General features: G+C 36.1%; 1 protein-coding gene across 2 annotated transcripts in view; it reads right to left on the reverse strand.

The window, feature by feature from the left end:
- The window catches only part of TTC6 (tetratricopeptide repeat domain 6), a 192,799-nt gene that overhangs the window by 19,693 nt on the left and 145,737 nt on the right, over positions 1–27,369 (reverse strand). The window contains exons 18-26 of one of the 2 annotated variants that reach the window (XM_088025049.1): positions 26,382–26,464; positions 23,164–23,240; positions 22,567–22,727; positions 19,458–19,592; positions 18,164–18,313; positions 16,973–17,113; positions 15,612–15,725; positions 11,614–11,733; positions 5,109–5,182 (exon numbers count right to left, since the gene is read on the reverse strand). In XM_088025049.1, the coding sequence (XP_087881175.1) occupies positions 5,109–5,182; positions 11,614–11,733; positions 15,612–15,725; positions 16,973–17,113; positions 18,164–18,313; positions 19,458–19,592; positions 22,567–22,727; positions 23,164–23,240; positions 26,382–26,464 (1,055 nt within the window). Of the gene's footprint in view, positions 1–5,108; positions 5,183–11,613; positions 11,734–15,611; positions 15,726–16,972; positions 17,114–18,163; positions 18,314–19,457; positions 19,593–22,566; positions 22,728–23,163; positions 23,241–26,381; positions 26,465–27,369 lie in introns of those variants that run through there. The other variant, XM_028103865.1, reaches the window with a different exon arrangement.

A 27,369-nucleotide genomic window follows, 5' to 3' on the forward strand; every position in this document is an offset into this window, starting at 1 on the left:
AGTTTTCTGCCTGTGTTCTTCTCTAGGATTTTGATGGATTCTTGTCTCACATGTACGTCTTTCCTCCATTTTGAATTTATTTTTGTGTATGGTATAAGAAAGTGGCCCAGTTTTATTCTTCTGCATGTTGCTGTCCAGTTTTCCCAATACCATTTGTTGAAGAGACTGTCCTTTTTCCACTGGATATTCTTACCTGCTTTATCCAGATTAGTTGACCATAGAGCTGTGGGAACATTTCTGGGTTATCTATTCTGTTCCATTGATATGTGTCTGTTTTTGTGCCTGTACCATACTGTCTTGATGACTACAGCTTTGTACTATACCTTGAAATCAGGAATTGTGATGATTCCAGTTTTTTCTTTTTCAAAATTCCTTTGGCTATTTGGAATCTTTTGTGGTTCCAAACATATTTTAGGATTGTTTGTTCTAGCTCTTTGAAAAATGTTGGTGGTATTTTGATAGGGATTGCATTAAATGTGTAGATTGCTTTGGGTAGTATAGGCATTTTAACAATGTTTGTTCTTCCAATCCATGAGCACGGAATGCTTTTCCATTTCTTTGTGTCCTCTTCAATTTCTTCATAAGTGCTTTGTAGCTTTCAGAGTACAGATCTTTTACCTCTTCAGTTAGGTTTATTCCTAGGTATCTTATTGGTTTTGGTGCAATTGAAAGTGGGATCGGTTCCTTGATTCCTTTTTCTGCTGCTTTATTATTGGTGTATAGAAATGCAACTGATTTCTGTGCATTGATTTTATATCCTGCAACTTTGCTGAATTCATGTATGAGTTCTAGGAATTTTGGGGTGGATTCTTTTGGGTTTTCCACATAAAGTGTCATGTCATCTGCAGACCATGAGAGTTTGACTTCTTCTTTGCCAATTTGAATGCCTTGTATTTCTTTTTGTTTTTCTGATTGCTGAGGCTAGGACTTCTAGTACTACATTGAACAGCAGTGGTGAGAGTGGGCATGCTGTCATGTTCCTGATCTTAGGAGGAAAGCTCTCATATTTTCCCCATTGAGAATGATATTCGCTGTGGGCTTTTTATAGATGGCTTTTATATATTTTATATTTCCTTTTACATTTCCTTTATATTGCTTTTATAGTTCCAATATAGAGGGTATATTCCCTCTATCCCTACACTGTGGAGAGTTTTAATCAAGAGAGGATGCTGTATTTTGTCAAATGCTTTTTCTGCATCAATTGAGAAGATCATATGTCTTTTGTCCTTTCTCTTATTAATGTGATATATCACACTGATTGATTTACAAATGTTGAACCACGCTTGCAGCCCAGGAATAAATCCCACTTGGTCATGGTGAATAATCCTTTTCATGTACTATTGGATCCTATTGGCCAGTATCCTGGTGAGTAAATTTTGGCATCCATCTTCATCAGGGATATTGGTCTGTAATTCTCCTTTTTGATGCAGTCTTTGTCTGGTTTTGGGATCAAGGTAATTTTGGCCTCATAGAATGAGTTTGGATGCTTTCCTTCCATTTCTATTTTTTGAAACAGCTTCAGAAGAATAGGTATTGACTCTTCTTTAAATGTTTGGTAGAATTCCCCTGGGAAGCCATCTGGCCCTGGACTCTTGTTTTTTGGGAGGTTTTTGATTACTGCTTCAATTTCCTTGCTTGTTATGGGTCTGTTCAGATTTTCAAACAGTTTTGGTAGTTTATAAGTTTCCAAGAATGCATCCATTTCTTCCAGATTGCCTAATTTGTTGGCATATAGTTGTTCAATATGTCCTTAAAATTGTTTGTATTTCCTTGGTATTGGTCATGATCTCTCCTCTTTCATTCATGATTTTATTAATTTGGGTCCTTTCTCATTTCTTTTTGATAAGTCTGGCTAGGAGTTTATCGATCTTATTAATTCTTTCAAAGAATTCTTTCAGACCATGCTTTCAGTCCTGGGATTCTGCCCCACTTTGCCACCTGAACACCTTTAAGCCAGGCACATCCTCCATGGCAGTGGACCACTAAAGGTTCAGATTTTACACTCCATGGCTTCTAATACTTTGTGGTAGCCTCCGTAAGCAGGCTCCCTCCCCACCAATGTATCCAGAGCTGTATCTCCCCCAAGTCAACTCCACATCTCCTACCTTCCAAAGGTGGTCACTTTTCTACTTGTAGACTTGCAGTTTTTGTTTTTGTAGACCGCTGATTGATTTCTTGGGTGTTCAGAATGACTTGATCACTATCTAGCTGTGTTCAAGGGAAGAGACAAGCTTAGGGTCCCCCTACTCCTCTGCCATCTTAACTCCTCTATCAGCACTAAAGTTTAATGAGCACCTAATCCATTCAGACTAATTAAGTAATTATTAACCCTTAAAGTTAGAAAGAGACCTTGAAAGACACCTAGCAAGCTCTTCAAAGCTGACAATGACTAAAAATCAAGCCCAGAGGAGGTGACATTGTCAAAACCAGAGACTTCCCAGCTCCCTGTACAAATAGAAAAAAAAAAAAAAGAAAAAGAAAAGAAAGAAACAGATAACACTATAGAAATAGCAATCTCATTTATTTGAAAATGTATATATCACACAATATCCTAGACTGAAGCTCTTGTTTCATAATCATACGGCAGTTAAACAACAGAAGAATCTGGTAAAGTATCTATGTTATATCAGGATACATATTCAGCAAGACATAAATTGTTAAGCATCAATTACAAATATAAAAGTATATTAAATTAGTTTTTCTAAAATAAAATGTTTTTATAAATCTGAAATAATATGATCACTGAGGAAGGTGCATGATTTTCATTACAGTGTCCATAACTATGGACCATGTGCTAAGTGTGGCAGTGAGGCCACAGACACAAAGGCCCACTGCATTTTCCAAATTAATCACATACGTGACCAGATGTGCCCTACTGAGTTGTACAAATAAATCATAAATACCTCCCAAAACTAAAGAATGGGGCTTGCAGAGTCAAAGATTCAAAAATATTTTATGCAAATATAAGAATAGTAAAATAGATATTCGGGGGTAAAAAGTGGATAGGACATGTAACTCTGAGTAAATCAGGCTCTCTCCCTGTGGCATTTTTTTTTTTTAATCTAAAGGTGGCTTTCTCAAAGAGATCTAAAAATTAACTCTACCATAACACTCTTAGTGACCAAACTGGACAACAAGTAGGATATTCAGCCTAAGGAATGTTGTCTCCTAGCAACCACAAGAGTGAGAGCCAGAGATATACAAAGGCATACTTCAAAAGTCTGCAACCCCATGAGTTCAAAGATCAAAGTCCTAAAATTTAAAGATTTATTCCTTTTTTTGAATTTTCCAAATGGGAGAATTTTTACTTTCCCACTATAAGACATCAATAATGAATCTCAGTACTTAGAAACCAAGCTGCTGTGGTATAAGTATGTTATAGCTTACCTTGAAAAGCAAAAATACTTCTCCTGAAATAAATATAACCAATCACCAAACATTCCTGATTGCTAAATTCAGTAAAACTCAAAACACATGGAATTGGGATTGTGAGTTATCAGGGCTTTACTGTTGATTTAAATTCTACTTTTATTAAAGGACAATAGAGATTCCAGTCGGCTGATGAAAGTTGGGTTATTTGGAATTGCAAAGCAGTATCAGCTTAAGGAGGCTCTGCCATATAGACCCAGTGATTACATTTCATAAAAGAGATCAGGAACTGACACAGAGAGAACTTTATTGTCTCTAATAGTTGCTAAACATAGGAATGAGGTTGAGAGAAACTTTGCAGTCTTTTTTTTTTTTTTTTTTTTTGATTTTAAGAGAATACAATGACCTCAGACATTTTTGGTCTGCACTCTCCCACCAAAACAAACATGTCAGTCATCATTATTCCATCTCTGTTTAAGGATGACAATTACCTAAAGAGATGAATTGTACAAAGTTTCCTGGATTAACATAGACAACAGTGTGACTATGTTTTGCTTTCTATATAAAATTAGATGTCTGAGACTTGTTTAGGTTTTTTACCTCAATGACACCTTTCACAAGTACCAGTTATTATATTACTATGTTCATAAAATAAAAAGTCTGACTCTCATAGGAAAATGTAGCTATGTCCTAAAAGGGAAAAAAAGAATGCTTATTTCCTAAATAATTCAAATTATGTACTATTCTCTAAATTTGATGTTTACACAGCCTAGCCTACATAATTTATGAACATCCAAATTTCTCCTCCTATTAATTGCTGTTGTTTCATGAAAAATAATGCTGTAAACTATTACTTAATCAAACATATCTTATCCTACCTTAAAATCTTCACGTGCTGAATCTCTATGCTTTTAAAAACAAAATGACCAGAAATTAATTTTTCACGCCAACTGTATATATAGAAACGTAAACCCTATAGTTAACAAAATCTACCTACTCTAATATTATCTGAGTAAATTTTAAACTGATAGTCATCTGTATTTGAGCCTATTCTTTTCTCCACTTCTATAACTTACTTTTTTTTCTTTTTTAAGTAGGCTCCACACCCAGTTGGGTGTGGAGCCCAACACAGGGCTCAAACTTACAACCCTGAGATCAAGGGTCAGGATGCTTAACTGACTGAGCCACCAGATGCCCCATTACTTATTTTTATAATAATCCCAGAAACAGGTAATAATATTTTAAGTAATATGTTTTTTGTAGATTTTATTGTACTTTGTGGATATTTACTGGTATTGTAATTAGTTTTAGATTTAGAACTATGTTTTTCTAAATGCAAAATTTTCTTGAAAATACATTATGTTTTGAAATCACTCTCTCTTCCAGGAAACAGACTTTTTAAAAGTTAGTTCCATTTTAAGCACAAAATTAATTAATTTGATTTTGTTCTTAGCTATTTCAAGCTATGCATGATTTTATTCTCTATATTACCAAGGTCCTTTCCAGTAAATGGGCTTGTATCAAATGGGTACCCCAATGCCATGATGCAGGTATTTTCTTGAATATTTAATGACACATTCAGGTGTGCTCCCCACTTCTTTACAGGGAATCTTTGTGTCTCTCCCCATTTTTGTACTCTGTTAGTTCCACAACATTTTCCTCTGTTTCTTCTATTCTTCTATCATTATAAATATTGTGGTTCTACCCGCTCTCACATCAACATAAATTGCACTCCATACCTGTGATGGCACATGGCAGTGGCTTGACAAAGGCTCACATCAGTCTTGCTTATCAGTGCAGCTTGTTTAAAATCCTGAAACAGTTTTATAAGTTTTTGTTAATTTTGCAACATTATCTTTTGTGCTTTCTTAAACTTCCTTCTAACTTTGATTCTACCATGAATATATTTAACACAAGCATTAAAATATACATCTTCCTAAAACTTCATTTTTCCTTTTAGTATCACAGTTAGTGAGAATGCATGGAGCATAGCTGGAAACTCACTCAGAATCTTATGCTACTGGTCTCCCCTCTTCTTGTGGCTTTGCCCTGCTCTGTGTAATGAGATATTTCATTTGCTTTCATTTTATTGTTTTTTCCCCAGCGCACACCACCAGAGACTTCCCCATCTAGATAGAAATGGAAATTCACTTGGAGAGAAGCTTTGACATTACATGTCATAGGACCCATAGGCACCTAGGCCCAGTGAAAGTGTATAACTGGGCCTTCTGGTGTGGATTAGCTAAGGCTGCTCCTACCTTTGGAGTCCACACTTCTGGGAAGGGTGTTGTTTGTCCAGGGATCCTAGAAGCTCCTGAGAGGAAGCAATGTAGACTCTAACCCCAAGATTTTGAGTTAGAGAAGTCAACTAAGATAGACTGGAATGGCCCAGGGGAAGAGGTTGTTAAGAGAATTACAAGTGCTAAGCCTGCAAAATGTCCTGACTTTGTGGCCCTAACACTCACTGTCCTCCCTTGGGCACTGGAGAGGAGCTAACCTTTTTTTTTTTTTTTTTAAGATTTTACTTATTAGAGAGAGAGCACGAGAGGGAAGAGGGTCAGAGGGAGAAGCAGGCTCCCTGCTGAGCAGGGAGCCCGATGCGGGACTCGATCCGGGGACTCCAGGATCATAACCTGAGCCAAAGGCGGTCGCTTAACCAACTGAGCCACCCAGGTGTCCGAGGAGCTAACCTTAATAGATGGTCTCCCTCTCCTTCTCCTTCTCCCTTCCCCTTTCCTTCTCTTCTCCCCTCTTTCTTCCACAAACCTTCCCAGGCTGTGCCACAGGGAGGGAGCTGGCTGTCTTGTGGGGGTAGAATGAGTTTTCTGCAAATACTGGCTGGAAGAGGGAGCAGTAGGGTCAAATGAGCACCCTGGGATCCTACTGCGGGAGGAAGGTATTAGTCACGTAGACCAATTTGTGAATGCAGACTCCCCATTTAGATTCCTAGAATATATTTTGATACTAAGTGGAAATATGTGGGAGAAAATAAGAAAGTTATTGTCTACTCAAATACAATCTAATCAGATATGCTGCCAGCTAACTCCCCTAAAAGAATTGTTTTGCTAAAATAGAAGCAAATTTACAAGTGTGAGATTTGTTACAAACATTCTTATTAATTCGAAGAGTTGTGGGGAGTGACCACAAACTTAAAAGATTGAGAATGCCAAGTTTCATTTTGTAATCAGATACAATTGACAAATGTCAACTTGACTTTATATACACAACCATTATTATGCTATATGGTAATTAGGCCTTAATTATCAGCAATAGACATAAATGATGACTTAGCATTACTTAGAATAAAGCTAACAGAATTTTTATGATTTTTCTTATCTGCATGAATCTTTTCTCTAATATGGAGATGCTAAATAACAAACCACACGCAGTCACTCATATACAAAGCAAAATCCCAACTCCCACTCCCTCCACTGGTGGATTTATTTGTGCAGACCTTCACTCACACTGTCTCACTTTCTGTGTCAGAGAGTGGGCTCTCGACTTTATTCCTTCCTGTCTCCTCTGGAAACTTGCTGCATCACAGCCCTGCCGCTTTCTGTATCTTTAATCGCTGGCTCACTGCCCTGCCCTAATGCGCCTTCCCTCAATCCTCCCTCCCCAAAAACTACACATGGCCTTGCCGTGTCATTACCAGTCTCCTTGAACGTATGGTCAACACTCACAGCGGCCATGTCCCCATATTCCCTCAACTCATTATTCTTGTTTAATAAGGCCAATTTCATTTTATAATTTGTAAACTGCCTCTAGAGGCATTTGTTGTCTATTTTTACTCTTATTCAAAGTAACCTTTATATACAATGCATAGGGTCTAATAAAACTAGAAAACGTACAAAGCTTATAGTGACTCCCTGCCTCCCTTCTTGCTCCCCCTCTCCTTACCCAAGTCCACTCCCCAAGGATAATTGTTTTTACACCTTGCTGGGTTTTGTTCTGCTATTTACCTTCAAATTTCTAAATAACATGAGTATTGTATCATGTTTGACTTCCGACACAGGCTAATATTTAGCTATCCGACACCATCACTCCATGCGCTTCCTCTTCTGCCACCATCCCATACACCTATGGCAATGCATTTGTTTGTTTTAGTCTCTGTTTCACCTCCCTCAAGTGTAGGATCCTTGGCTACCCATTCATTTTTAAGTTTGAGGTATTAAAATCTTGAGTGGTAGTTTTTGGTGCCCTCAACAGCTCCTCTCCACCATCTTTAACTTTGTGGAATTAGTACCTTTTTATTCCTTTACTGTTTTCCTGGTAGGTTTTCAAGAGGACAAAGACATAAATAAATGTTCTCACACCAACCAGCTTAACCATTAACTTCCTAAACAATGCCAGTCTAAATGTTGCGTTCTACTTCCTGGTCAACGTGTTCCTATGAAGGTAGGACATACAACTTTCAATTAACTAATAGGTTTTCAGTATTTGTCCTACTTAACCACACTATTTATCAATCACTCCCACTAAAAATTTTTCCCTAGATAGGTTTTAAGACTCTGCTTTCTCTTGGTTGTTTATCTAGCCCTCTTATTATTAAGTCTTACATTCTTTCACTGGTTCTCCCTCAACCTGCATCTTTTTTTTAATTTAACGCTTCAAATTAATAGTTTTTACTTTACATTGAGAAAAAAAACTTTTTTTAATTTTTAATTAGTGTTTGCAGGGCATGCTTTTTTCCTTAGCCTTTTACTTTTACCTATCTATATCATTATATTTAAAGTATGTTTCCTACAGCCAGAATATAGCTAGGGCTTTTTTTTTTAAGACTTATTTATTTATTTGAGAAAGAGGGATGTGGGGAGGGGTAGAGGGAGAGGGAGAGAGAGTCTTTTTTTTTAATTTTTTATTGTTATGTTAATCACCATACATCATTAGTTTTTGATGTAGTGTTCCATGGTTCATTGTTTGTGTATAACACCCAGTGCTCCATTCAATACGTGCCCTCTTTAATACCCATCACCAGGCTAACCTATCCCCCCAACCCCCTCCCCTCTAGAACCCTCGGTTTGTTTTTCAGAGTCCATCATCTCTCATGGTTCGTCTCCCCCTCTGACTTACTCCCCTTCATTCTTCCCCTCCTGCTATCTTCTTCTTCTTTTTTTTCGTAACATATATTACATTATTTGTTTCAGAAGTACTGATCTGTGATTCAACAGTCTTGCACAATTCACAGCGCTCACCATAGCACATACCCTCCCCAATGTCTGTCACCCAGACACCCCATCCCTCCCACCCCCCACCACTCCAGCAACCCTCAGTTTGTTTCCTGAGGTTAAAAATTCCTCACATCAGCGAGGTCATATGATACATGTCTTTCTCTGATTGACTTATTTCACTCAGCATAACACCCTCCAGTTCCATCCACGTTGTTGCAAATGGCAAGATCTCATTCCTTTTGATGGCTGCATAATATTCCATTGTGTATATATACCACCTCTTCTTTATCCATTAATCTGTCGATGGACATCTTGGGTCTTTCCACAGTTTGGCTATTGTGGACATTGCTGCTATAAACATCGGGGTGCATGTACCCCTTCAGATCCCTACATTTGTATCTTTGTGGTAAATACCCAGTAGTGCAATGGCTGGATCGTATGGTAGCTCTATTTTCAACTTTTTGAGGAACCTCCATACTGTTTTGCAGAGTGGCTGCACCAGCTTGCATTCCCACCAACAGTGTGGGAGGGTTCCCCTTTCTCCGCATCCCCGCCAACATCTGTCGTTTCCTGACTTGTTAATTCTAGCCATTCTGACTGGTGTGAGGTGGTATCTCATTGAGGTTTTGATTTGGATTTCCCTGATGCCGAGCGATGTCGAGCACTTTTTCATGTGTCTGTTGGCCATTTGGATGTCTTCTTTGGAAAAATGTCTGTTCATGTCTTCTGCCCATTTCTTGATTGGATTATTTGTTCTTTGGGTGTTGAGTTTGATAAGTTCTTTATAGATTTTGGATACTAGCCCTTTATCTGATATGTCATTTGCAAATATTTTGGGAGAGGGAGAGAGAGTCTTAAGCAGACTCCATGCTAAGTGTGGAACCTGACTCGGGGCTCAATTTCACAATCCTGAGATCAAGACCTGAGCTGAAACCGAGTCAAACACTTAACTGTGCTACTCAGGAGCACCTGTAGTAAGGACTTTTTAAAAATTCCAATCTGACCTCCTCATTATTTTAATTGGTATATTTTGACCATTTCTATTTGATGTAAATACTGATAGGGTTAGATTTAGATCTAAATTTTATTTTTTGTTTTCTGCTGGTATCCTCTGTTTTCCCTTTCCAGACTTATTTTGAGTTATTTTCATTTAAAAAAAATTCCATTTTAATCAATCTATGGTCCTTTTGACTAAGGAGGCCACATTTGGGCAGAAATCTGAAAGGAAAGGAGGGCATGAACCACACACAGATCAGTGGGAAGAGTGTTCTCTGCTTAGGGAATAGCTTGAGTGAGGACTGTGAAGCAGGAAGAGAGCCTGGCATTTCCAAGGAATAGCAAAAGGCCAGAGGGGGGTGACCTGAGGGAAGAAAAGAAGAACATTTGACAATGAAGGCGGATCAGTGGACAACAGCCAGATCATATAGGGTCTTGGCTGGCATAGTCAAGAATTCAGATTTTATTCTAAATGTGATGGGAAGCCAATGGAAGATTTTAAGCAAAGGAATAGCTCAATCTTCTTTATGTTTTTAAGAGGTCTCCCTGGCTGCTGTGTAAAGAACAGCATGCAGAGGAACAAGAGCAAAAGCAGAGAGGCCAGTTAAGAAGCTCCTACAGTAGTCCCGGGGGAAGATGGTTGAGGCTTGAATTAGGAGGATAGCAGTGGCAAAAATGAGAAGTGATGAATTCAAAATATGCTTTGATGGTAGAGCTGACTGGACTTGCTCATGATTTAGATGTAGGGTAAAGAAAGGGAAGGGTTGACAATGATTCCCACTAGACCATGAGCTTCTCTGTCTTCGTGATCTCCCTGACTTTACGGCCAATGCCAGGTACTTGCCTTGTGAGAAAGAACATAGGATTTGGAATCAAGAAAGATCTGAGTTCAAATCTTGCCCCACTACTTCCTAGCTGAAAGATTTTGTTAAATACTAAATGGTATTTTCTTGTTAGATAACACAGGCCCTGTATTTAATTCTCCAACAGCTGAGGTCTTTTGCTCCCAACCCCCGTTTTCCTCACTTGTTCCACCCCCAACACTGTGGCCCAGAGTTCCATAGCTTACTTGCCCACTCCAAACAAAGTTCTTTAACTTCTCCTAACTGAGGGAGTTCTGAATGGTATAACTCAAAACCAAAAGCTAAAGGAGTTCAACTCTTGAAATTACATTTCATCATAGCATAAGTTGCCTAGAATAAGATTTCTCAGACACTTCCTTAATAATAAGTATTTCTGTGGGGGCAGAATCTCAAAAGATAACTCCAGGGCACAGAAAAATAATAAAAGCCATCTCTAAAGGTGAAAAAAATGAGGGAACACTCACTACATAATATTCTGTCATCGTTCCTCAGAAACACAAAACCAAAATTACCATTATTTAACTGCAAACTTCAAATTGCTATTTGATTTTTGCTTCATATTTCTTAATCTTAATTCCAAAATTAACTTAAAATAGACGATACAAATAAGATAAAAATGAGAATGGTGAATTTTGTTTAATTTTAATTAATAACAATTAATTACTAAAATACATTTTAAACAACCTGTTTTTCTTTTAAGACACTGCAGATGCTATTTTATTGCAATTCTGAGTGCCTGTTTCCACTAATTTAAAAGTCTATTCCCAGTAGCCTATTTTGAGCAGCCATTTTCTGCCCTATGCAAAACAGATTTATTTTGATATATTTTCAGTGGGGAATGAGGAAAATTTTGAATGAGGAAGAATTAGCACTGAGCAGCAAAATAAATCATTACACAAATCATTTTATTTACCAAATAATTGAGTTTTATGTGTAGCTAAGATACTCCCTGGGAGAAGGAGAGTGTATTGATATTTCTTCAAATCAGAAACACTTTTTTATATATTAGCTGTAATCAAAACAAAGTAAAAATACACATTTCTTGGCAAAGATTCTATTATTCATTCAAAGTACTTCAATACAATTCCTGCTAAAGTTGTTATTGCTCATTAATACGGCCATATGATACCAAGAAAAAAATTGTTCACTAGTTTTCTGAAAAGAATGTGCAAAATCAAGTGGGTTCATTTTTACAAGTAAACAGGAAGGTTTACCTCCAATGCGAAACTATACTGCTCTAGCTCTACGTAGATGAGTCCACGATTAATGAAAGTATTTAATGTCACAGTTTCTCCAGCATCAAGAAGCAGCACAATTCCATAATCTATTAATGCCTAAAAATAAAATAATCACTTACAACCTAGATTCAACTCTTGAGAGCCTTACCACATTGACTATGAACAAATGTGTTTATGACCAAACTAGGACCTAACATGGATTCTTTAATGTGAGTTATATTTATGGCCAAAAATAATCAATCAGATTTAAAGGGTCCCATTAACTAAATATTACAAACACTATTATGTTTTAATAAATGGTCCACACTGTGCTCACCTTTCACATGTTATCTTTGGATCATCCTAAGCATTTTTATTGTATATGGTTTGGAAGGGGAGGGGTGCAATACCCTTCCCCCACTCAGTAGTTTCACCAAATGACTGTTGACATTAAAGCAGAGCACTTGCTACCTTTTAACATTTAATTTCTTTTTAGTGTTTTACTGTTTTTACCACTGAAACCCTGAAACCTAAGTTTTATGGAGGCAGAGCTTACCTATTTTGTTCACCATTGTAAAGCAAATAACTAGCTCAGTGCCTGCCTATAATAGGCAGTATTAATAAATTTTTGTTGAATGAATAAATCATGAATCAATTAAACTGAATTTTAATACACTAACAAATAAACAGTCATTGGAAAATTACTTCAAAATATTTTGAGGGGCGCCTGGGTGGCTCAGTCGTAGAGTGTCTGCCTTCAGCTCAGGTTGGGATCCCAGGGTCCTGGGATGGAGCCCTGCATCAGGCTCCCTGCTTCGCGGGAAGCCTCCTTCTCCCTCTCCCACTCCCCCTGCTTGTGTTCCTGCTCTCGCTGTCTCTCTCTCTGTCAAATAAATAACTAAAATCTTTAAAAAAATATATTTTGATAAGCATACTTATGTTTTGTAATACACAAGTCTAAACTAAGAATTATCAACTCAAAAGACCTTTCTCCATTACTTTAATCTGTTTTTGTTTTTTGTTTTTTGTTTTTTTAATTCACTGGTTCTGTACCAGGTACTAGGACTATCCTAAATTTGGGTTGGAGCTGAATCTCTTAACTCATTTTCCTACTAAACATTTTGTCCAAAAGAGCCATATAGGTTTCTGTGGTGTCTAAATGGGGTGTCTCTCAATTGGACGGGGACCCCCAGATGTGGGGCACTGATGGGGTGGAAACTGGTGGCAAGGGCAGTGATAGATTCCACCTAAAGCAGAACAAAGGAGATAGAAGTTTATTGAATGCACCGCAAGGGAGTGGAGGGCAGGACCGCAGAGGACAGCTGTCTGGGAGGAGGCAGTGGGTGGGGCTGTTTTTAAAGGGGGAAGGTGAAGGGGTATGCCGAGTTTGGAATCTTCCCCTTTTTTGGTAACTGTACCTGGTTGTAAGAAGCCCATCGGTTAGTTAGGGCCTGTGGATATTCTGAGGTGGGTTACCTGATGGGCCCGTCTATTCAGCCAGGGCGTTGCTGTGGCCCTTACTACATTCCATTGCTCAAGCCTGTTTGCCTGAAAGCGGCCTTACAGTTTCATCAGAAAAGGGCCTAATCTTATATGCCTGTCCCACCCACTAACTGAAAATGCAAATAAATATTTTACTATTTGCTCATTGGTCCTTCTCTAGTGTTTCATTACTAGGCACTCAAGTGTCTAAAAGAACTGTACAATTAAAGATCCTATATGTGCATTGTGACATAATTATAAGAAAACCTCTGCCAGGGCTGTAAAAATAATTCATAATACATATAAAACAAAACAAAACTAGGGGCGCCTCGGTGGCTCAGTCGTTAAGCCTCTGCCTTCAGCTCAGGTCATGATCCCAGGGTCCTGGGATCGAGTCCCACGTCGGGCTCCCTGCTCCGTGGGAAGCCTGCTTCTCCCTCTCCCACTCCCCCTGCTTGTGTTCCCTCTCTCATTGTGTCTCTGTCAAATGGATTAAATCTTAAAAAAAAAAAAAACTAGAATGTTTGCAATTTTCCTGTCACAGAATCCCAGAATGTAAAACTTGTAAGATGCCTTAGAGATCTACTAAGCAGCTGAATATGTGACTCAAGAGGAAACAAAAGGTGGGAAATGAGATGTCGTGAAGGTCAATGAGCAGGATTTGGATCATGCCTCTGCTATTATTATTACCTCTTCAATCTTGGGGAAATTACTTAACACTAAGCCTCAGTTTCCTCATCTATAAAATTGGAATATTAATAACTTATCATATCGTTGCAAAAGTCCACTTAAAAATATTTTGATTGTATGTTGGTAAAGCATTTAGCTCAGTGCTTGTCACCCAATAAGCCCTAAGTAAGTGGTAACTGTTATTTATATTAAAATGAGGTGGTAGGAAGCAGATTTCACCTTTTCTTAATTTTTTATGAAAGCATATCTTGGGAAGAATGCCTAAGTGCATTTTCTGCAGAAAGGTACTTGGGTTTTCTCACTCCAGTGATGGCAGGAATGCTGAGAAACAGGTGGAGGGAGACAAAAAGGGAGGCGGTGACACTGTTAAATGACATCCGGTCCACATGCTGGAGGTCAACTGGTTTTACAAAGCCACATAAAGACTGTTAACCAGAAGCAAACAAACCTGTGAACACCAATACAGGCTTCTACTTTCTGTGACTTGGATGTGTTTCTAACTTCTCCCTGCTTTCATTTCCTCCTCTGTAAAGTTACTCAGTTGGAGGAAATGTGTTGAGTACCTGGCAGCTCTAAAATAACCAATATGTTATTATTCTAGTTAAATCTCTAGGTAGTCTTTCATTTTCCCTATTCATAGAACACTGATTCTGCTATATATCAACGATAACAAAAATGGGAGTGCCCTGCCCCCACCCAGTCCATTGTTTGAGGCTTCAGAGTTACCCAGAAAAGACAGGAATGGGGGTGGGGAGGGAGTCATCAAAGACACCTGCTGTGCAGGTTACTTGATAAATGATCCTTTAATTAGCTCTTAGAATCTTAACTCCTTTGTTAAAAATTAGTTATTCATTTGTCAACATTTCTGGAGGAAACTTGATAGACTGGCTACCAGGAATTCTACAGTCTCTTAGGTAGAAACAATGGTTCTCAACCTCTTCCCTTCCACAGCAAATACGTTTCTAAATCTCCAACTGTTTTAAACAGACTTCACTGTCCAAATTTCAAGGAGATTGGAGGAGTGTGTCCACAGAGAACAGCAGGAATGCGACGTAGTGTCTTAGGAGAAAGCTTCATTGACTATGGAAGTAGAGAGAAGTAAGAAGAGAAGACAAGCAGGCGACAGAGGAAGAGAAGCGCGAGGATGGGACAGAACACTGAGAGACCGAGACCAGCTGACCGGTGGGGTCTTGACTGGAAAAGGACCAAGTCTACAAGGGTAGGGAAGAGAAGGGTAAGATTAGGAAACAGAAAAGAGGGTTTGCACAGGTAGAAGGTGGATCAGGACAAACAGAGAGAAAGATTTACTGCAGCCATCAGTTGGGGCTTCAAAAGACACAGGCAACACTCGTCGCTGGTCTGGGAGCTGGAAACCATCATGGAAAACTCCCTGCTGTGTCTGTGGTCTGAGCGCTGTACCAAAAAGTCTCTGGACAAACTGTTCTAGCTAATGTTGAGATTTTTGAAGCAACGATATTGCTAGTGATCACTGCTTAAAAATTCTCCAAGCAGTGTATCAGTAGAAACATTCACTCAAATGAGAATTGCATAATATATTTTAATTTATAAATGCCCTTAAATGCTTATAAGAGCATTGTAAAATTAATTTTCATGTGACATTGCAAAGATTGTGTAAAAATATGTGCTGAGGACCAATAAAACATTAAACATCTTTGAAATGGTTCTTTGGTTTCTCAAGTTTGTTGTGTGTGTGTGTATTTCCACAGGAATTATTTTTCAAAATTATATAACAGAAATAAGAAAATGCTTTACATGTGTTTACAAATGCTATAACGTGTAGTTTAGTAAAATGGTCATCTTACCATTCGAAGTTCATTTATCTTGGTGTAACATAATGCTCTGTTATAAAATGCTACATAACTGTTTTTGTCCATATTGATAGATGTAGTTAAATCTGTAATCGCTAGCTTATAAGTCTATAAAGAAAAAAATAATTAGATAAGAAGGGTTAATCATAAGGGACTGAAGTTTAATTGCAAAATAAATTCTTGATTCTATCAGAATTTTTGGAACACTCATTTACCTATTCTGTGCATCATCTGGGAAATTAAGACAATTAAGCTAATCTTTCACAGAGTTAATTAAGATCTCTTGGTAGGAATTATTATAATAATGTCTCTCCTACCTGCAAATAAAATTCAATATATAATTTAGATGATTATCTTATTGCCAATATTGCTATAAAGCAAAAAGAAGATTATACTTCTTATTAGTAAAAGAGAAATAAGCCATATTGGCCAAACCTTGCTTGCTTCTGTCACTCATACTGTTATATAACATAATGGTCATGTTTTCTACCCATGTTCTCTTTCACTTCCTCTTTGATGCTTCTCTGATACCTTAGATCATTCAGTATATGGAATTGACATGTAATACGAGGTCTAACCTTTGCTTTAAGGCATTATTTGCCATATATTTCACATGAAATAGTTACAAAGAAAGGTCAGAAAAGAAAAGTAGGGAGAAACAAAGTATTCCATATCAGTATCAGATATCAATGGTGCTGCTCACACCATATGATCCAGTAGTTTCTGTTTAGGAATCAATCATAAACTCAAGCAATGACTTTATTCTAAGTGTGTGTAACTGTATTATTTAAGACAGTAAAATAGTAAAACATTTAAAACAACCCAAATGTCCAACAATAAAAATATACTATGGTAGAATATTATTTGGTCATTAAAAATAGTATCTTTAAATATTATGAGAAGAAAGGCACAACAAATTTATAAGTAGCATAATCCCAATTTTGGAAAATACATATCATATTTTCAGGGAAAGAAAAGACTAAATGTAAATAAACCAAATTGCTCTTCAGGAATTGTCATTTGATGGTGGGGATAATAGGTGATTTTAATCTTCTTTAATCCCCTATGTATTTTCCAAATCCTTTGCAATGAATACACACTACTTTCTTAATAAGGTAAATAGTAAGTGCTATTTAAAATATAAATATCAAAAATAAATAGCACTATTTTGTGCAAAATTATGAATTGAAATCCCTTTGAAGTACTGTGAAAGTATAAAGTGTTCTATGCAGTTCTGCCCTTTGTACCACAGTGATTCTCCTCTCACGGAGAAAAAAAGGAAACAAGTCACAACTTGGCATCTGAGCATCTGCCCATTCTAAAATCTCAGTTAACAAGGCAAGAAACAGCCCTACCTTGTTGTAGTATTTCAGAACTCCTCTGTAGATATAGGCACGCACATTCTGAGGATAAATTTTGATGGCCTCATTACAATTCAAGATTGCTTTGGAGTATCTGCCTTTCAAACCATAGAAGGCTACTCGGCTTAAGTATGCCTTTTCAGAAAAAGAACAGGGGAAAGTAGGAATGGATATTTTAGTAAAAACATCAGTTCTCCCAAAATATACTGTAGTTTGAAGAAATCCATGCCATCCAAAGATGGTATAAAATGAAGTCTTTTTTCCCCACTCTCTTTTATTAGAAAATATTTCAAACTGGTGCCTGGATGTCTCAGTCAGTTGAGCATCCGACTCGGTTTCAGCTCAGGTCATGATCTCAGTCAGGGTATTGGGACCAAGCCCCATGTAGGTTCCATGCTCAGTGGGGAGTCTGCTTGAGATTCTCTCTCTCTCTCTCCCTTTCCCTCTGGCCCTCCTCCTACTCATGCACACACTCTCTCTCAAATTAAAAAAAAATAAATCTTTTTTTAAAAAAAGAAAATATTTTTAATATATAAAATAATTGAAAAAATAGTACAATGAACATCCATATGACTACCATCTGGATTCAACAATTATTATTTTACAATATTTATTGTATCTATTTTTTCTGAACCATTTGAAAATAAGTTGTAGATATCATAATACTTTGCTCCTACGTTTTCCATTATGCAAACATTCTTCTACATAACCACACTACCATTATACATCTAGGAAAATTAATAGTATTCTCTAAAATCATCTAATATTTAGTATATTTAAATTTCATAGGCTTTTAAAATCAGGATCCGATCAAGCTTCACCTACTGAATTTTGTGTTATCTCTACAGTCTCTTAAAAGGCAGGAATAAATGTGATAGCTAAATACGAAGTAAATAAAATTAATAGCATAGTTATATAAAATTATAATTGTTAATAGGTACAATAAAATATTAACAATATTTATAAACATCACAATTCATGAAGCACTTTTACATAAAGTATCACTGTTGGAAACAAAATTTTTAGTTCAAGGGGAAATACAGATATACAAATTATCAAAACACAGCTGAAAAGTAGGTATAAGTAACCGATTCTTGCTAACTAATAACAATGACATATAAAGATTTAATAGTTTTAACAAATTTGACACACTCTCCAAATCACTGAAATTGTTCATTTAAATACCTGGTAATGTTTTGGATTGAGGGTAATTGCACGATTAAAATCCAGAACCGAACTATCCTTGTGGAGTTTTACTTTACAAAGCCCACGTTGATAAAAGCCTTCTGCAAAATCAGGATTTGCTTTCACAGCTTTTGTAAAACAATCAAAAGCCTAGAAAAGTATTTAGTTAAGTAGTGAGTAGAATATATTAGTGAGTAGAATATATTAATGAGTAGAGTATTAATTTAAAATGTTAATAAATTATAGTGTGTAACAATTGTTGAAAAGTTTTCACTTATTTTTGGTCATTTTAAATACATTTTTCCTAGTGAACTTTGTGAAGAAAATAAAAGTAATATAAGCAAGTCAGGTTTACTACTATAATTTATAGGTCCCTTTAATCCCAGACTAATGTCAACATAATCCATGTTGTTAGATAACAGTACTTTTAGAAGTATAATTTTAACTGTTATTCTTCATGCCTTTTTTATTCAAAGAAAGTACAACCTGTACATTTATTTTTCATGAGGGCCTAAGATACATAATTATGAAATTTCTTAACAATAGAACTCAAATTTTTCCCAACATTGTAAAGCAAAGGTTGGCTTGCTCTGGTGTCCAAAAGGGCTAAAAACACAGAAAAGATTTATAATTAATCTTACATTTATTGGGATTTCCTAATGGAACGACTAATCAAGTGCAACTCTTTTTCAAGTTTGTGGAGATGCAAGACCCTATGAATACAAAGTCTGGAACGGTGTGCATGTGCATGCTGGTGTGTGTCTGTGTCTATATGTCTGTGTGTAGAGAGATTAAATTATTAAATATCCAGTATTAACCATTATAAAATAGTAATTATTTTATTTATCACATCATTGACAATTTTAAAATGGAGTCTGCTTGAGATTCTCTCTCTCCCTGTCCCTCTGCCCCTCCCCTGCTCACTCTCTCTCTAAATAAATAAATAAAATCTTTTAAAAAAATAAAAAATAAAGTACCTATAATTTAATAAGTAAATTCATGCTAATGTGATTAAAGTATTCTGCTATAATATTTTCTTACAGTTAGATTTATTGTTGTGGTAGGAAACAGACATTAGTTTTTGGAATACTGTTGACAAACAAGCCTCAAATAAAATATGTTGAATAAATAAAACAATATAGTAGGCATTGCAGAGTGCACACTGATTGTAATAAGCCAACCTTTATAAGAAATTTGGTCTAGTCACTCACTATATAGGTCAGAAACAGAATTGAATGCAAGCAATCAATTTCTAAAATCACAAATAATCTACAGTCCTAAATGCACAAAATACCATTTGTACGTTGCCTTCCTCCATGTAACAAAGACCCAAGTTATACAGACAGTCTGCCGAAGCTGCTACAGCATTTGGTCCTTTATCAGAATGAGAAAAGATATCCAACGCCTTTTTAAACATTTTCACAGCTTCCTAGAATGATTTTTAAAAAAAGACAGAAGAGAAAATTTCTTTCTAGTATTTATTTAACATGACAAACATGACACCTTAAACGTTAAAGGGAATCCTGAGCACACAGCCCGACTCTCATTTCACCCTAGGTACACAGGCCTGGTAAAGACACAGGCCTTGTCAGTGTACTGCCAGACAAGGACCCAGGCGGGGAATCTGACGGCAGGGAATCCCACCAAAGGTGCCTCTCCTACAATCTGCTACCTAAGCAGGCTTATACATGTGCACTTTTGAAACTATAATTTCTAAATTCTAAAGGTTATTTCCTTGTAGGCTAAAATCAACTTAAATTTATAGACTAGTTTATGATCAATTTTTTAGCAATTTTCCTGGAAGAAATATTGGACAGCTATTAGATAGTAAGGGATTTCCAATGATAATATCTGATGTGGTTTTAATCAACCTTTATTTTGTCCTACTGCGCTCTTAATGGGATTCCACTGGCACCAGGAAATAAACTAATACCAAAAATCACCCATTTAAACTATTTAGTCAAAATAGTTGAAATTCATTAATGAAAATAATATTCAATTTTCCCAATAGAAATGACTTTTTATAGTAAACTAATAGGTGTATTTATCTATATGGTTACATAAATATTTGTGACTCTTTAGCCCATTTCCTTAATCATATTAAGTTACTAAAGACACCATGAGATTTAGCATGGATATGCTAAGTGTCCTCTGTGCCCTCCACTTAGCTTTACTTCTTCTATTTACAGCCCACCTCAAAGTCCACCATTCCATCCTCACTGTCAGCACACGACCTTGCCATAGAAGAAAAGACATCACCTTCTTTCTCCATTCCCCTCCTTTTTATTTTTCAATGTATCTATATCTTTCTTCATTTCCATCTTTTTTTCTCTCCTGTTTTTGAATGGTTTCCTTTCTTCTCCTTTTCTGGGCTAAGTCCTCAAGTTGTGTCCTTGATCCCAACTCCTTCTGCCCTGCCTGAACACAAGTTATTTCCTTCCTCTTCTGGATTACTGCCCCTTCACTATCTCTTGGAGTCCATAGAGTCTTCCATCCCCTTTAAATTAAAGTGAACACATCTTCACTTCCTCCTGCTTCCTCTCGTAGCTGATGTCCTACCTGTTGCTTCTTCATGACTCTAAAAAAGACCCCTGGGAAAGCTCTGGAGGGGCTTGAGATAAAGCATATCTACATTCTAAATAGAGCACTGCCCCTGTTGTGTGGATAAAAGCTTAGAAGAGAGCAACATGGTTGCTATCATTCTAGCAAAATAAAAATAGGCTTTGGACTAGGATAATGACCACAGAAATAGAGAAAGGAGGTAGAATTGAGAGATATTTAGAAAGAACCAAGAGAACATCACTATTGATTGGATAGAAGAGGGCAATCAAAGATAACCCCAGGTTTCTACAAAGCAATAGGTAGGGGCAGAGGAGGTTAAAGTAAATATAAGAGTATTCCAAAAAAGAAATTCAATATCATAAAGGTGTCAGTTTTCCCTAAAATAACCTAGAGATTGAACACAATTCCATCAAAATTCTGACAGAGTTTTTAACAGATTTTGACAAGCTGAATTTAAAATGTATATAGAAGAGTAAAGGCCCAAAAATAGCCAGGAATTTCCTGGAGAAGAATATGGTGTAGGGACTAGCTCTACCAGATATCAAAAATTACAATTAAACTATAATAATTAACTATCATAATAATTAAGACATTGTAGGGGAACCTGGGAGGTTCAGTCGGTTGAGCATCCTACTCTTGATTTCAGCTCAGGTCATGAGCCTGCACGGCGCTCCATGCTCAGCAGGGAGTCTGCTTGAGATTCTCTCTCTCTCTCCCTCTGTTCCTCCTCCCCCTGCTCTCTCTCTCTCTCTCTCTCTCTCTCTCTCCCCCTCTAAAAATAAATAAATAAATCTTAAAAAAAAAAAAAAGACATTGCACTATTGAGCCAGAGATAGAAAAACTGACCAAAATAACAGAATAGAGAGCCCAAAATGAGATCTGCATATACAGGAATACTTATGATAGATGGACCACTTCAGATCTTTGGGTTGAGAGAACCTCTCAATAAATGATACTAGAACATTTGAATATCCATATAGGAAAAATAGATATTTTATCACTTATCTCACACTCAAAGAAATCAATTTAAGTTAGAGTAAAATCTTAAATGGAAAAAGCAAAACTTTTAAGCTTTTAGAAGAAAATATGGACCTTGGGATAGGGAAAAAACTTCTTAAATGAGAATTTTCTTAAAGCCATGACAATAAAACAAAAAATATATTTATTCTACTACATTAAAATTAAGAACCTCTATAAAACCAGCCACAAATTGCAAGAAGATACATGGCACACATAACAACTAACCAAGGATTAATATACAGAATTTATTTTTTAATGCCTCAAATCAATAAGAACAAGATAAACAAACAAAAAACATGCTTAAGATATTGACGGTACAGGAAATATGAGTGGTTAATAAACATATAAGAAGATGTTCAATCTGTGCTCAAACAGAGAAATGTGAATTAAGACCACAGTGAGACATCAGTCTTTATCTACCAAACTGACAAAAATAAAGTCTGATAACCAATTACAGTAGAGGATAGAGATCAGCAGGCATACAGGTACATGACAGGTAGGAGAATAAATTGGTACAACCCGATGTAATAATGTGTCACTTTCTTGAAAGTTAGATATTCACATTTTCTACATACCAACAATTCCACTCCTAGGAATATATCCTAGAAAACTACTCCACATGTTAACAGAAGACATGAAAAAGAATATTTACAGCAGCCCTACCCTTAAGAGAAAAGAAATAACCCAAATGTTAACACAAGAATCAATAAACAAATGTTACAATTTAGTTTTATAAAAAAAAAAGTATGTAAGCCATCATTCTAAACACAACATAAAAACTCTATTAATAGATTTAGTAAATGTTACACAAGACTTTTCACCTTGTTTCTCTTGGCCTTCATTTGGGCTTTTGCTAATAGAGTATACATGGTGAGCTCAGGCCTGTTCAAAGTGATCCCATCCAAGACCTGGATGGCCTTGTCATGGTTTTCACAAAATGAATAAATGAGTGCTTGCTGTATAGGACTCAACTCAATGAGACCTAAAAGGAAAAGAAAGTTTATCAATACCTTTGCCAACTATCTAGGATTTAGATATAATTACTTTAAAGAAGTCAAGCAATTCAATAATTTACCTTTGAAATATGGATTAATAAATCAATACAGTACTAAAATCTGTTTACCACCAACACACGATAAGACATTCCAATTACAAACAACAACAACAACAACAAAAAATGAAAGTATAACCTTGGCATCTCCTATAATAATCTCTCACAAAACTCACTTCATTATGAAGCATTTAATAGTTGACTATGTGCATGTGAAACTGAAGACATAAAGTTTCAAAATCTATATTTGATTAGAAGTAAACCTTTCATGTTATCCATATATCACTACTGCAAACAGTAAAAGCATTTTTAGGAGGTATTTATTTTTTAATTAAGACAATTATAATTTTGCATTAATTATATTTACCTTTGTTCATTTCTGCTACTTGATAAATAGTAAACTTTGCGAGATCATAACATTTCATCATAAGAAGATATTGTCCTCTGGAAGAAATAATACCTTTTTAATTCTAAGCAGTTAAAAATAATTTTTTCTAAAATAAAATGTCTTATAACAAGTCACTTACATTTTTACAATTACAATACTTTTATTCATACTTACATATGTATGATAAAAACAATGCAAAAATTATAAACATTTTATGTGGTCTAAATAGATCAATTAGCATGCAGATGTAATGCAAATTTAGGAAAAGCGAAGCTGAAAGAAAAATATTCAATTTTTTTTCCAGTGACCTGTATTTTAAATTTTATACTCTAAACCCACAGCTAACATAATACCTAGTGGTGAGAAACTAAGCTTCAAACTAAGATCAGAAGTAAGACAAGAATGCCCATTCTTGCCACTTTTATTTAACACGTAAGTCCTACCCACAGCAATCAGACAAGAAAAAGAAATAAAAGGCATCCAAATTAGGAAGGAAGAGGTAAAACTCTCCCTATTTGCAGATGATATGATACTACAGATAGAAAACCCTAAGTACTCCAAAAAAACCTATTAGAATAAATGAATTCAGTAAAGTTGCAGGATACAAAATGAATATACAAAAATCTGTTGTTTCCATACACTAAATAAGGAAAGATCAGAAAGAGAAATTTTTAAAAAATCCCATTTACAATTGCTTTAAAAAGAATCAAATTCCTAGGAATAAATTTAAGCAAGGAGGTGAAAGATCTGTACTCTGAAAATTATAAGGCACTGATAGAAGAAACCGAAGATGACACAAATAAATGGAAAGATATTCCGTGCTTATAGAAGGAAAATTAATATTATTAAAATGTCCATGCTACCCAAAGCAATCTAGAGATTCAATGCAATCCATATCAAAATACCAATGGCTTTTTCATAAAACTAGAACAAATAATCTTAAAATTTGTATGAAACCACAGAAGACCCCAAATAGCCTAAGCAATCTTGAGAAAGAAGAACAAAGCTGGAAGTATCATACTCCCTGATTTCAAATTATACTAAAAAGCTATAGTAACCAAAGCAGTATGGTACTGGCACAAAAACAGACAACAGACAACAGAAGAGAATAGAGAGCCCAGAAATAAACATACATTTGTATGGTCGGTCAATCTATGAAAAAGGAGGCAAGATTATAAATAGAGAAAAGACAGTCTCTTTAATAAGCGGTGCTGGGAAAACTAGGCAGCTATATGCAAAAGAATGAAAGTGGACCACTTTTTTTACACCATATACAAAAATAAACTCAAAATGGATCAAAGAATTTATTTAATGTAAAACCTGAAACTATAGAACTCCTAAAAGAAAACGTAGACCAAAACCTCTGTTATTGGTCTTAGCAATATTTTTTTGGATCTGCCTCCTCAAAGGAAACAATAGCAATAATAAACAAATGGGACTAACTACATTTAACTAAAAAATAAAAAGTTTTGCACAGCAAAGGAAACCATTAACAAAATGAAAAGTCAACCTACTGAATGGGAGAAGATATTTGCAAATTTTATATCTGATAAGGGGCTTATATCCAAAATATATAAAGAACGCATACAACTTATTACCAGAAAAAACCAAATAATCTGATTAAAAATGGGCAAAGGACCTGAATAGGTATTTTTCCAAAGAAGACATGTGGATGGCCAAAGGATGCTCAACATCATTAATCATCAGGGAAATGCACATCAAAACCACAATGAGATATTACCTTACACCTGTCAGAACGGCTGTTATCAAAAAGACAAGAAATAACAAGTACCGATGTGGAGAAAAGGGAACACTTGTGCACTGTTGATAGGAATGCAAATTGGTACAGCCACTATGGAAAACAGTATGGAAGTTCCTCAGAAAATTAAAAATAGAAATACCATACGATCCAGGAATCCTACTTTTGAATATTTATCCAAGGAAAATGAAACACTAATTCAAAACAATATATGCACCATTATGTCATTGAGCATTATTTACCATACCTAAGATATGGAAGCAATCTAAGTGTCCATCAGTAGATGAATAGGTAAAGAAGATGCAGTCAGACCGGAAAAGACAAATACTGTATGATTTCACTTATATGTGCGATCCAAAAACCAAATGAACAAACAACAAAAGCAGAAACAGACCCATAAATAAAAAGAACAGTTGCCAGAGAGGAGAGGGTGGGGGGGGGTGGGCAAAACATGTGCAGAGGAATGGGAGGTAGAGGCTCCCAGTTATGAAATGAATAAATCATGGGGATGGAAGGTACAGCATAGGAAATATAGTCAATGGTATTGTAATAGTATTATTTGGTTGGTAGCTACACTTGTGGTAAGCATAGAAGAAGGTATAGAGTTATTGAATCACTATGTTGCACACCTGGAACTAATGTAACATTGTGTGTCAACACTTCAATTTTTAAGAAGATGTGGTATATATGTGCAACAGAATATTACTCAGCCATAAAAATCTCACCCGTCCCCTCCACCCACCTCCCCTCTGGTAACCCTCTGTTCTCTATAGTTAAGAGTCGCTTTGGGTTTGTCTCTTTTTCCCCCCTTTGTTTTGTTTCTTAAATTCCACATATAAGTGAAATCATATGGTATTTGTCTTACTCTGACTGGCTAGTTTATTTTGCTTAGCATTATACCCTCTAGATCCACCCATGTTGTTGCAAATGGCAAGATTTCATTCTTTTTTGTGGCTGAGTAGCATTCTACTGTGTGTGTGTGCACGCACACACACACACACACACACACACACACACACACACACACCTTCTTTATCCATTCATCTGTTGATGAACATTTGGGCTGCTTCCACAGTTTGACTATTGTAAATAATGCTGCAATAAACACAGAGATGCACACATATCTTTGAATTAGTGTTTCTGTGTTCTTCGGATAAATACCCAGTAGTGGGATGACTGGATCATAGCATAGCTTAAACAGTTGTGTTTTGATGCAAGGAGAGAGCAAAGAGAAAGACTTAGTTATTTTATAATATAAATTATCTTAAAATTTAACAAATACAATAGCTCTATCTGACCTGGTAGTTGGAAGACGGCCATTGCTGGGAGATTAAATGTAAAAAGAGGAGGCTAGAAGGATCAAGAGGGAAGTAAAGATCCCAACAGTTAGCTCATGTGCCAAGTTATCCCAAGAAGAACTCCATTTCTATGTTCATACCTTATTATATATAATTGGATTCCATCTGGCTGAAGGTGGATAGCACGAGATAACTCTCTTACTGCCTTTTTCAGTTTATGCAACTGTTGAGTGATAAACAGAAACTTTGCTTATAATAAATACTGATTGCTTCCCTCCCACCCTTCAGCACAGAAATTTTGCAAGAACATCTCCTAATACACATTTTTTTAAGAATCGTCAAAGCAAATAAGATACAGAGAAGTTTAAAAAAAGTTTATGATGCAAAGTCTTTGGTTCTTTAAAACCATCTATCTTTAATTTCGAAGAGTGATTACACATGTATATGTATAAAATTTTACATAAATGTGATTATATCATACTTTATAGTTTGTTTTCCCTTCTCATTTAGCTTTTTGGTTTTTCTCCTTCAACCAGAATACATTTTCCACTAAACTTTACTTCTGTTAATAAACTAGCATGCAAAGGATGGTAAAATAAAAACTAAAAGTAAATTCTACTTAAAAATAAGGGAGGTAAGGGGCGCCTGGGTGACTCGGTTGAGTGACTGACTCTTGATTTCAGTTCAGGTTATGATCTCAGGGTCATGAAATTGAGCGCCTTATCAGGCTCTGTGCTCAGTACACAGAATCTGCTTGAGATTCTCTCTCTCCCTCTGCTCCTCCCCATGCTTACATGTGTGTGCTCTCTCTCCCTCTAAATAAATAATTGAAATCTTTATAAAAAAATAAGGGAGGAAAAACAAGTTTGCACTTAATAAGTAAATGAATGAATAAAACAAAATACAAGAATAATGGAAACCATATGTTTAAAATCAATATATAATGCAAAGTAAACATTGAATCTTTCCTTAATACAGGTCACAGGAGCATAATCAGGATTTGTACAAATGTGGGAACAAAAACCTACTCTCACTGGGAATATCACAAAAAGAGGACTCTAGAGACCCCAGCAAAATGAATCTGGGACATCAACAACTCCTCTCGCAATGCTGACACAGTGATACAAA

The sequence above is a fragment of the Eumetopias jubatus genome, unplaced genomic scaffold (genome assembly GCF_037043125.1).
Source record: "Eumetopias jubatus isolate StellerSeaLion01/CBP00866 unplaced genomic scaffold, mEumJub1_p1.0 scaffold_7, whole genome shotgun sequence".
Classification (NCBI taxonomy): Eukaryota; Metazoa; Chordata; class Mammalia; order Carnivora; family Otariidae; genus Eumetopias; species Eumetopias jubatus.